The 12454-nt window shown below is 41.6% G+C and overlaps 1 protein-coding gene across 2 annotated transcripts in view; it reads left to right on the forward strand.

Moving 5' to 3' along the window:
* Positions 1-4447: 4447 nt before the first annotated feature.
* Wnt2 (Wnt family member 2) overlaps positions 4448-12454 on the forward strand; it is a 45557-nt gene continuing 37550 nt past the window's right edge. For both annotated transcript variants that reach the window (XR_005736443.2, XM_005332273.3), the window contains exons 1-2: positions 4448-5384; positions 7442-7668. Coding sequence is in view for 1 of the 2 variants with exons in the window: in XM_005332273.3 (XP_005332330.1) it covers positions 5302-5384; positions 7442-7668 (310 nt within the window). In the remaining variant the exon portion in view is untranslated. The remainder of the gene's footprint in view (positions 5385-7441; positions 7669-12454) is intronic.

Consider the following 12454-nt stretch of genomic DNA (forward strand, 5'->3'; position numbering starts at 1 on the left):
TTCTGGATTACTAATCCAGTATTCTGATTATAGGTAGATAGCTCCCCGATCCATCTATCTAATTTGTAATTTCAGCCACTGCTTTCCTCCCTCTCCCCACTTCTGGATTTTTATGTAGGTCTTCAGTATGGATTCCAATTCTTTGTTAAAATTATATGCTCTTTTTAAAAAATTTTTGAATTTTAATTTTAGTTATTTTGATATATCTCATATAAATCATAATTGTAAATTACTTATAGGTACATTTTTTATTTTTCTGTCCCTCCCCTCGCCCCCCCCTCGCCCCAGTCTTGTTTTGGGATCCTTGGTTTGTTTAATTTGATGCTGGATATAATAGATCAAACTTTGAGGAACCCCTGAATGATGCTATGTTCTTCCAAGTGGCATTTTTATTTGGCTTACCCCATGGCTTACCTTGTTCTTATCTAGGCTTTGGCATTAGATCTTGTTCAGGCTGTTGTTTCATTTTTGCCCCTATTCATGAAGCACAGTCCTAATTCCCTAGTTAAGAGGAAGCAGAAACAACAAAAGAATGCCAACTCATTTTCAAAGGACATTTTCACGGATTATATATTTCTGTGTGGACTTTTTATTTAATTCATCATGTTAAAAATGTCATGTCATTGTCTTCTGACTTCCACTGTTGCTGATGAAAAGCCAGCTATAATTCATATTCTTGTTGCCTTGCATTTGATGTATCTTTCCGCTCTACCAGCTTTAGATATTTTTCTCATCTCTGTTTTTTAAACTGTTTGATCATGAAGTGTGTAGATGTGATATACTTTCAATTGAATCTTCATGGGGTTTTCTGACCTTCTTAAATCTACAAATTCATTTTCTGTCATACTGAATGAATTTGGGGATTATTTCTAGAAATGGATATTATTTGCTCTACTTTCTTTCCCTTTTTTCTGGAATTCTCTGTGTGTGGGGGGGGGGTGTAGTAGGCTGATTGGTATTACACCACAGCAGATCTCTAAGATTCTATTTATTTAATTATTAATAAGTCTCTCTGTTCTTCAAATTAAATACCATACTGTTAGAAGTACAGATTTTATAAATTATTGTACTTTTTGTTCTAGGATTTTCTTGTTTCTTGTGGCTTATATTTTTCTACTGAATTTTTTCCCTATTTGTTCATTCTGACCATATTGTCCTTTAAATACCTGATCATGTTATAATAACTAATTTAAGCTTTTTTCCTACCATTTCTTATATCCAGGCCATCTCATAGCCAGTTTCCATTGACTGCTTTCTCTTAAGTATTGATTACTTTCTTTTTTTTCATATATCTAATAATTTTTATTGTAAATTATACATGGTAGAAAGTCTGCAATATGTTTTTTGGTTTGTTTGTTTTGGTGTACTGAGACTCAAGCCAGTCCCTCACTCATACTACTCAAGTGCTCTACCACTGAGCTATAAGCCTGTCCCACTATGTTGTCTTCTTTTAATAAGTGTTTTATTCTTATATAATAAGTGTTTTATTCCCTTGACATGTCCAATTGTTCTTATTCTTTATTAGAGCATGTGATATAAAGAAAAAAGATTTTAAATTTTTGTTCTAAGACACACTTTTTACACTAAAGCATGGTTTTTCTATCATCTCCCCCAAATCAGTAAAGTACTCAATGAGGTCTCTCTACCCTGCTAAGCTGTCATACAGTGTCTCTTAACACTGTATGACATGCGGCAAGCAATCTGTTAGGCATTACAAGGTCTTTCCATGATATGCAGCCCACTTCTTGCCCAAGGACTCATGTTGAACCTCCACGTAGGTATCTGGAGCCCCACTTTTCATAGCTTTCTACTTGTAGAAATACTACTCTGCCAATTTCAGCTGTTTCAGCAACCTCAATTCTTCTCTCCTTCCTCAACTGAGACTACTGCTCAGCTTGGGTTCTACATCCCCAAAAACAAATGTGCTCTTTAGAAAAACCAAGACATATGATAGGATGAAATGGAGTTTACCTCATGTGTTTCCTTTCTCTTGAGGATCACAGCCATGTGGTGCCTACTTTACAATGCCTGAAAAGATATGCCTTGTAGAGTTTTGCCCAGTTTTACAGTTCTTTACCTGTAGAAAATATTAGATAACTGTTACTCTCTCAGAGCTGGAAACCAACGTTTTCAGTGCACATTAATTTAAATGCACATTTAAGATTTAAATGGCTGAAATTAGAACTTTTCCTTTGGTTGATGAGTAGCTATACTGAAAGTCAGTACTTTCTTCCTACTGCCTTAGGAAGAAACCAGTTCAAAATGAAAGACAATTGACTGTTTGGTTGAAGAAGTAACTCCATTTTTAAAGGGTGGAGATGGTTTGGTAGTAAATTAGTTCTCTTTCTCTGCCCTGGGAGATTGGACAAACAATGGATCTAACTAAGAAAATAGACTGACTCATTTGGCTGCAACACTATACTGAAGTTATAAGCAAACTAACATGAATCTTTAAAAAAAAAAGGGTTCTGTATACTGTAAGTGAATCTTATAGTCAATTCTGATATTTCTCATTAAAAAATAAATCATATATTAAATTCATAAAGAAACTCTAAATTCGGTCTTTCCTTACCTCATCTTCTGCTATAGCTAGGCTGAAGTCATATGCAATTTGCTTCATTATTTATTAACTCTTCTTTAGACTGGAAGTTTCCATTGCAAAAGAAGTGAAGTTTGCTGTAACATTCTTTCTTCCTATTTTTTCGGAGCATTTCTCAACTACCTGTCCTAGTGAATACCCCGTCTTCAAAGGATACAAAAGAGAACAGGTACAGATGAGAAGCAAATAAAGACTACTGGGTAGGAAGAGAAGTTGTATGGGGCTAAGTAATGGCTCATAAATGAATAGGGGTGGAGCAGGGAGGGAAATGGAATCACAGATCTGGAAGAGACAAGTCATCTGGTCCAGACTGCCTCTAGACAGGTCAGGAAGGGGTGTTTGGGTGGACCTTTTTCACATCTGGATTTAGATTTTCCTGAACTTTTCCAGTCTTTTGCCTTTTACCCAAACTGATTTCTTCTCTGTAAGACCTATGGTAGTTCCCAGGACCACCTGCCCCAGGATGAAGTTCTTTGGAGCAGATTTAACTAGCTTTGAGAATGGTCCATTCTTTTTTCCAGGAGATCTGTTTCAGGTTTAGGTCATTCCATTGGCCTCCATCAACTGAAGGGCAGGTCTCCCTCAATAATTCCCTGGGCGGAAAGGAAGGGCTTCTCTGCTGATGGTAACGCTCCATGTATTTCTAACACCCCTGAGCTGTGAGGACACGATGTGCTGAGATGGGTGGAACTTCGAATTGGAGTTTCTAATAAAGTTTAAAAATTCATTCTCCATGAGAGAAGCATATAGTTGCCTACCTTTCCCAACATATACAATTCACACCCCTGCTTTATTCACTGCTAGAAGTGAAACTTTGGCAAATTATGGTTCCTGAGGGACCAACCATCTCTTCTCTTTGTCCCAGTGCCTGGATTCACGTCAAGAAACTGTGGAACGAAAGCAAGTGGAGGTAAATTTTAGCTTATTCCTCTGCTTCACAGAGGAAGGAGGCTCCTGAGCTTCACCATAGAGGTACATAAGGTATTCCAGGTTAGTGCTATCGTGCCCCTCCCCCACCAGCATACACACGTACAGAGCAGAAACATGCCCACCTCCGGGCCTTGCGACCAGCACAAACCGAGCAGAAGTTCCCTTGGGTTGCAGCCCAGCGATATGGAGCAGCGTTGGCTCAGAGCCCTGCTCTTCCCCAGTCGTGGGTGGCGCGGTGCTTGTTTCCCTCCCCTCCCTTTCCGGACCCAAACTGGGATGTATCTGGGTCAGCCTGGGAGGGGCCGGACCTGCCAGGGACCGGAGTGGGGGAAGGGGGTGGCGATGACAGCATCTTTCAGGTTTTTGGCATCTCTGGGTTTTGCCTCCTCCAGGCTCTCATCCCGCTAGCTCTGGGCTAGAGCTGACATTCTGAGGGTCCTGGCCCAAGAGGTGGGCGGGGTGGGGGAGCCCGCCCACCCCTTTGCTTCCTATCCGGACGCCCCCGCCCCAACGGGGAACAATGAGGCACCACCGCCCTCACAGGCGCATATACACACTCCATATTCCCTAGGGCACGCTCCCCAGGCGGGTGGTGGGTCCCCCGCCCCAGGAAAAGAGCAATGGAACAGTTCACGGCCGCTGCGAGTTCCTGGTCTTCCTTCCTTTCCGGTGATAAACGGCGGGGCTACAAGCCAGATGCTGTTCAAGATGCTCCACCCATGGGCCAAGCCCCCTTCTTGGCTCTACAGGGCTCAGGGGCCAGGGTCAAGGGTGCTTTTACCTCCTCAAGGCACCTGGGCTGAGCACCTGGGCAGTGGGAGGTAGAACCCAACCTGAGGCTTAGACCCCATGAAGGCTTGGCTGTCTTAGGTCCTCTCTACGTGATCTTTTGCGCTTACAGCGCTGGGGAGGAGCTGGATGTGCGTAAAAAACCGCACCTTCCCCAAGCTTTGGCCAAAACTGCTGGGTGAGGTCCCGAAGGTCAGGAACCCTCCCGGTTCCTCTCCCTGCGAGCTCCCAACACCAAGGAATCCAGACTATAGGTCTTCATTTCCCAGAGGCCCAGCCCCTCTACCCCCAATCTTGCCCTGCATAGAAAAGGCAGCTCCAAATTTACAAGTGCTCACTTCCTCCCAGTGTCAAGGAGAAAAGAGAAGCAATCGGTTGGAAATCATCTCTGGGTTCTTAAATCCTCTACACAGTAATGTCCTTTACCTCCCCTTCATTGGGGACTTGTTTGCCTTAGGGAAGCCTCGCCGATCTGGAAAGCACGTTTGGAACCCACTGATGCTCTCTGGTAGGGAGCTTCCCTAAAGGTGCCTGCCTCCCCGGTGTTCTCAGCCACGCAGAGGTGTTCCTCCTCCCCTGCCTCCCCTCACCCCCAGACATCTTTTGCCATCATTTCATCCACCCCTGTACAAAGCTTGGTGCCCCCAGCCCCGCCTGGCGCAGCGCCTCCTCTCTGGGCTGCGCTCCGCGGGGAGAACGGACAGGGGCGCGCAGAGCTCTTGCACTGCCTGTGCTTGCTGTGCCTGGGGAATTGGGCTGTGGGCGAGGCGGCCCGGGCTGCCCTTTATCGCTCCCTGGGCTCGTCTTTTGAAACTTTATCAGGGAGTCTCGCCACTCGCAGCAGACGCGAGCGAGCAGGGGGCGGGGGCGCGGCGAGGCGCCGGCAGCCGTGACGAGGCGCTCCCGGCGCTGAGCGCTTCTGCTGGGGCACGCATGGCGCCCGCACACGGAGTCTGACCTGATGCGGACTCAAGGGGATTAATATGAACGCCCGTCTCTGTGGAATTTGGCTCTGGCTCCCTCTGCTCTTGACCTGGCTCACCCCTGAGGTCAGCTCTTCATGGTGGTAAGTCCATGCATATCAACGCGGAGTGGATTTTTGGAAATGGGAGTGGGGACCACACTGGTCACACAGACCTCTCTAGTCGATGCTTCCCTGCAACCGTGGCAGTTGTGGATTCGGCCTGAGCCCCCACTGCTGCCCTCTTATTGCTCCCTCCTTCGCTTTTCTGGAAACCCATTTCGGCTTTGACAACTCCAAAAAATCACATGCCCCCTCGAATAAGATCCCTAATGTTTGATTATTTGGATACAGCTGAGCTAGCGACAGCAAAATCGGCCAATTTCTTATCGTAGCGAGTCTCTTGCTCTAGCAAAGGCGCGTGTGTGTGTGTGTGTGTGTGTGTGTGTATGTGTGTGTGTACTTCATCTTGAAAACTACAACCTCCCCCCCTCATACCGCGTCCTCAAAAAACTGCCTTAAGATAAACCAATTCAGTCAGTCAGGGATTGTAGAGCCCAAAGCCTGTGATTTTGTGTTATTTCCCGTCCTTCCACATTCCTGATGTTTCACCCAGCAAGGCAGAAGAACATGTTGCTGCCTCCAGGTAGAGACTATCACCTTGATGCAAACTACTAACCCTAAGGTATCTAAGACATTATGCTGTTCAAAACTGTCACCTTGAGAGTTTTTGTTGTTCAGTTGATATGCTGATCTGTGATTTATTTATTTTGCATAATGATGGAATGTTGATTGGTAATAGGTCTTAGCATCATTAAAAGTACTAGATTCCCACCCCATCCAGACTCTTCCCTATCTTTCCACTTGCTGATCTTGGAGAGATGGAATTGAGAACTCTGTAACTTCCGTGCACCTGAAAGTTTCATAACAGACATTAAAATAATGATTCAGAAAGATTGGTTATCATGGGCTATTTTCTAGACTTTGGCAACAGTAAGGAATGTCAGCCAAATGAAATGCTAAAGAAGAGAACTTTTTAGGAAGACACTGGAGCTCTTCAAAGGAGCAGGGAGAAGTGCTGATGAGAAGACCGTTCAATTCCTTTTTAAGCTCATTCTGAACACTAAGACATTTAGCCTTGACATTGCTGACATAGGATCAAAGATTGATTTATCAGACTGACCATTTTTCAATAAAATGACCATTTCTGTTTCCATGGGTGTATAAACATTATTTATTGCTCAGGCATTTTGTCACATTGTCTCTCAGCTGTCACTTAAATATATTTTTTGGAAGTCACAGCTGTAACGATTTTATGATCATATAAAATAATGAAAATACAAGAAAAAGACATTCTCCTTGTTTGATCGCTTCAAAAGACACCTATGGCAGCTTGGGTTTATATAAAAGGTACCTTTCTAAACATTTCACAACTAATAGAGAACATCTGGGTAGAGATGATGATGTAATTTTTTGTTAAAGTTTCTTTTCAAAAAGTACTTTATGGAGCTATAACACTGTTTGCTTCTTCCAAACATTTAGTGTCCTTAATAACAATAGAAAGAACTTTTTTTTCCCAAGGTTTTCTATGCAAGCCAAAGAGAGCTAGCAAATGGAAATATTTAAAGAGTTTTTTTAGTAAGGAAAGAGTGGCATGTGTGTGAGCACAGTGTGACATAAGAACCCAGCAGGTGTTGATTAGACAGATATAGACGGTTTATTAGACATTAGGTCAAATGAATAGAGCAAGGAGGTTTTAAAGATCAGCTTCTCCCAGAGCCAAGTCCAGACACACTGGTCACTGAGAGTAAAGCCTTCTTGGAAGAAGTTCTGATGTGTTCTTCCCAAGACACACTGCCTCTCCCCCACTCTGCTTTCAGCTTCCCAACTGCAGACCTTGCCTCTGTGACCCTGCCCTGAGCATCATCTGATGGCCCCTGCTTCCTGTCCAAGAGACTCTTACCACTTCATTTGGGGGTGTCTTCCACATCACTCACCATACTTCTCTTGCCTGCTTTCCTACTGATGATAATTAAATAGTCCTTGCTTTTCAATATTACCAAAAGAATAAGGAATCCATATTTAAACCCTGATCTACTAGGGAACACTGAGCCTCGTCTAGCTGTTTATGTTGTGCTCACTTCTGTGTTGATCCCCCACAGGTACATGAGAGCTACAGGTGGTTCCTCCAGGGTGATGTGTGACAACGTGCCAGGCCTGGTGAGCCGCCAGCGGCAGCTGTGCCACCGACACCCAGATGTGATGCGTGCCATTGGCCTGGGTGTGGCTGAGTGGACAGCAGAGTGCCAGCACCAGTTCCGCCAGCACCGCTGGAACTGCAACACCCTGGACAGGGATCACAGCCTCTTCGGCAGGGTCCTGCTTCGAAGTAAGTTCATTCCCCACTCCTGCCTTAGCCCTGCTTCATGAACTTCTCCTTACACACCCCTGCCCTCTCTTGGTCTTTCAAAGGTCCTGCTCATCTTTTTCTGCATCCTGTTTAGTCAGTTTGGTGCTGTTTAATTTTACAGATGAGGCCTAGAAAAATCAAGCAACTTGTCTAAAGCCTTATGGATGCCAGTCCTAATGTAGGAATGGAGTACCTCAGGCAATAGTCTTTTTACTCTTTATTATTTCAACCCTGCCTGTCCCTCCAGGTTCAGATTTTGTCTCCAGAAGGAAAGTGGCAGCCACAGGACTCTTTTCACTTCTGTCCTTAACTTTCAGAATTTGAACTTTCAGGATTTGAATTTTGAGCAGGTCAGGGTCGAATGCTCAAATCTTGTATTAGCCAAAGATTGTCATCATTACAAAAAATACATATTGAAAATGTCTTTTAGAAACAAAGACAAATCACACCTCACCACCTTTGATCTTTCAATTTGGCTACTCAGATTTGCATTGCTGTGTATCTAAATTAGACATTATTTTCAATAGGTTGTCCATTCCATAAGGGAAGAGACTAGCTCGTATTCCTGGTACCTTGATGGAGCAATACACACTGTAGGCCCCACTCATTCATTACAGTGAATGACTGGATGAACTTGTAGTAAGCACCTGTTATTTTCCAGCTACATAAGATTTTTTTATGGAAGATCATGAATACATAAATTTATTTTTCCCTAGTAGGAAACTTAGACATTATCTAATTACAAAATAAACTTCTTCAGACTTCTCAATATTGAAAGTAGCTCACTAGCTAGTACACAACCAGAGAACAAACACTAGATGCAAATGAGATTTTACATCTAAATTTACCCATCTATTAACCTGGCATTATGAGTATTCTCCAGGAAATAGCACAGCTCCTTTACTATTGGGAAATCAGACTGAAAACATGAAAGGTTACATGCAAACCCCAGCAAAAGGGAACTTTACACTTGTTTTTGCCCACCCCCACCCCCATTCCTAAGAAACTCATCTGGGCTGTGCACTTGGTAATGCTTAACACAGGGTGTTTCTATCATGTAATCATCACAGCCCCAGGGTTTTATGAGGCCAAATGCATAACTGAATGTCTCTAAAATCCCCCAAGGGCGTAGTACTCTCACTCTTAGTGTATCCCTAAAGTTAATTTACTGCGATATTCTGCAATTTTATTCTCTAGTTTAAGAACTATATTCTTCTGCATTCCTTTTGGAGTTTCAATATGACATCGCAAATTTTTGAAAGGATAATAGTAAATTTCAGCTTCATGGAATTTTAATACTTCACCTAGATTAGCTCACCAGTGAATCAATTGAAGTGCTGGACCTTGTCAAAAAGAATTTGCAAATATCTAGAACAAGTCCTCTTGGAATATATTATTTTCAGGCTCTAAATGTTTAAGATGCATGAGATTTTTCATTTTCAAAGTGCTCCACAACCATTGTTCAATGATTTCTAATTGAATGCATTTCTTCTTTATAAAATGATCACTTCTCACTTTTAGATCCATTAAGATGTCTCTATATAAGAAAAAAAACCTCTTTCTATCACAAATCAGAGAAAGCAATTTTGATTTGTGATCCCAAAGATGGTATTTCTGCCAAAGCTGGGGATTCATACATAAACTACTTTGTAGAGCTGCTGAGAGAGACAAGGTGAGAATTAGAGGCAATGGATCTACTCTGACCTACTCTAAGGCCTCTGGTACACAAGAGACTTCAACTTGTGCCTCCTCCTTCAGAGGAGGCTGGATACTTTTCCAAAGTACTCAGAACTCAGAACCCTCAGCCACAGAGTTTCTTTCCATTCTTCACTGAAGGCCAGACTCCTTTCCGGAATGTATGCAAACTTCTGTGACTGTCAGTGAGGTTTTGTGTTGGTTGTGGGAGGACTGAATTTGGCCTAAAGCAGCTGATCTTGGAAATAATCATGAAATTCCAATGAGGCTATCCAAAGATTTTTTTTTTTTTACCATTAATTGCTTGGAGGGAAATTTACATCTAAGAGCTGTGAAGAACTCTTCTCTGGAAACCTAAATGTGCTCCCAGATGAATAGGAAAGGCAAAGGGCAGCACTATTATAGGGAGAACATGAGAGTTACTAAAATATCCCATGACCATGGAAAATGGAGAACTTTCGCCTCTTTTGCTGTAGAGAGCTAGAGTAAGATGAAACAATTTTTAGGAATATTTGTGATTTATTCTTTCAACAGGCAGTTACTAGTCATGGGCAGAGAAAACCCAAACATTTTCTTAGAAGAATATACCTCCAGAAATCTAGAACAGGCCTCAAGAAACAAAAGGTGATTAGGTCTCATCCTTATAAATTTAAAAAAAAAAAAAAAAACCATCAGAACAAAAATTGTAAAACAGAGTAGAACAACCAACCCATGATCTTCCAGAAACTCCAGTTTCTAGTGTTTGTTTTACCAGGGAATAATTCCCCAACCCAAACAAAAACTGTGCCTATGCACTTAATAGACATTGCGTGATTTATCTTAACCCCCAAACAAGAGAAACTTCAATAGTGACACATGAGGAAGTACAAATATCACCATTTATATTTGGATTTTGTTGAGCTTTGTGATGGCCTAACAAAGAATCATTTTTTTTTCCCTTAAGAAGAGGCCCAGGATCAAAATTTGTTTTGTTACAAAGCCAACTCTTGAAATGTGCTACTATTTCACACATAGCATTTTAGTGATTCATCCAAAACGCTTAACTGAAAACATCTTAAGGCCATATCTACATCTGGAGGTAAAATGAAAAGTCAGTCAATGTGCTAATTTTTTATTTAAATAAATAAAAAAGCCTAACCATTTAGTAATATATTTGAGTAATAAATTATAAGATATTCAGAAAAGTGAAATTTTCCTTTTGAGATTATTTCTAAAATGTATCAGATTGTGATTTTTTTTTTCCTTTTAACCAACAAGTTAATGTGATTTTTTGCAGGTTACGTGAGAATGAACTTTGTTCCTAGAAAGTATATCTCTAACTGCTTTCAAAATACTGTCTGGTCACTAATATAGGCTCATCTACAGCTTTCATTCCTTTCCCCTAAAAGACTACTTCCTAAGACTTCTTTTCTCCTTAAAAAAACAAGAACAGTGTTAAATATATTAAGTGTTTAGGAATTTCCCCCCCCCATTAGTGTCTCTAAACATGGACACCATATTCTAAATACAAAACCAAGCTTCAGAAGATAACTGGGGGTAACTATAAAAAAGGTGTTTTCCTAAATTTTAAAATAGATATAATACAAATTGTAAGTATTCAAAAGCTACTACCTGAATTAAGCCACATTTGCATCTATTAGTCACCTTTTAAACACAACATCTCAGTTCCACTTAGAATATCTGCAATCCATATAATGTGAGCTGAGACTCTTTAAAACAGCTCCCAGGACCATACATTCCTCTCTGGAGAATACAACCTGCTACCTATGGCAAATATTCCTCTAATTGATTTTACCTAGCTATAGGGCACGACGGATTCCTTTTTTGATGGTTAGAGGTTTGGGGGAGATATTTTCTGAAGGCTGAGGTAAGTGCCATTTAATAGGCTGTAGGTATGTTTTCCTTATTTTTAATAACGAGACTAGCAGAGCGAATATTGCAAGGGATGTATAATAAATTTTAGCACTGAATGACAAACGGAAACAAGAAGGGCTTCGATGCGAAAAGGTGGTTTGTTCTCCCAGCTGTGTGGTTCAAAAAGTCACACTCGTCTTGACATATTGAATCACCAAATGCTTCTCTGCTTTCTGCCTAGCATTGGCATTAGTTCGTCCAGCTTCTATTTTGATTGTTAATATATTTGCTGCAGAACCATTAATAAAAAGGCATGCTAATAACAATGAAATACAGCTCCACTTGAAAAACGAGGTGCACACGGACCCTAAAGAGCCTTATATCTGTCACTATACCACAACACGGTGTTATGAGTTACTACAGATTATTAAAATAATTTAATGTAGTTATTGCACTGAAATATGTCCCTTTCAGCCTGTAAGTGAAAGTAGCCTGCTCTCTAATAAAGAACAATTCTAAGAAAGCACCCCAAAGGGTTCTTGCCCAAGTCTAATTATAAGCGGTAAATTTGTTTCCTTCCAGAAAAACCAAAGAAAAGCTTTTCACTGTCTTTTACCCAATACCAGTGATTAGTGCAGGTGTTCCAGAAGAAAGTAAATTCACCTTAATAGTTAGACATAGTATGTAACTCGAGGATATTGCATATTGCCTTCAACAATCTCTCAATTACTTGTGAAAGTTGATGTCAAGCCAAAGCTCTCCAGTGTTAACACCAGGGGCTGGTTACTGCCTGAATTCTCTTCCTACCTCAGCCCCCATTTCTTTGAATTCAGTATTTCAGTGTCTGTAATTTAAAAGCACATGGGTGTCCTCAGTAGGGCCTGGAGGTTTGGAAGGGTTTTGTTCAGATTTGTTTTGCCCTGGCTGACCTTGAACTCCTGGCCTCCCAACTCAGCCTCTGGAGTAGCTGAGATAAACATGGGCCACCACACCCATCTCAGAAGGTTTTTGCCCCCAGGGGAGCTGTGATATCCTGAATACCAAATTACTGACTGAATGATAGAATTGTATAATTCAGACTATATTTTATGAATGAAGAAACTAAGGGGAGAGATGCCACACACCACTCTTCTAGGACATGTAGGGTTCAAGGTGAATGTTGGGCATGTATGCAAATAAAATTCATTAAAACCAGAAGCTGGGTGAGGCCTTCTTT

This window comes from Ictidomys tridecemlineatus, chromosome 2 (genome assembly GCF_052094955.1).
Source record: "Ictidomys tridecemlineatus isolate mIctTri1 chromosome 2, mIctTri1.hap1, whole genome shotgun sequence".
NCBI classification, from domain to species: Eukaryota; Metazoa; Chordata; class Mammalia; order Rodentia; family Sciuridae; genus Ictidomys; species Ictidomys tridecemlineatus.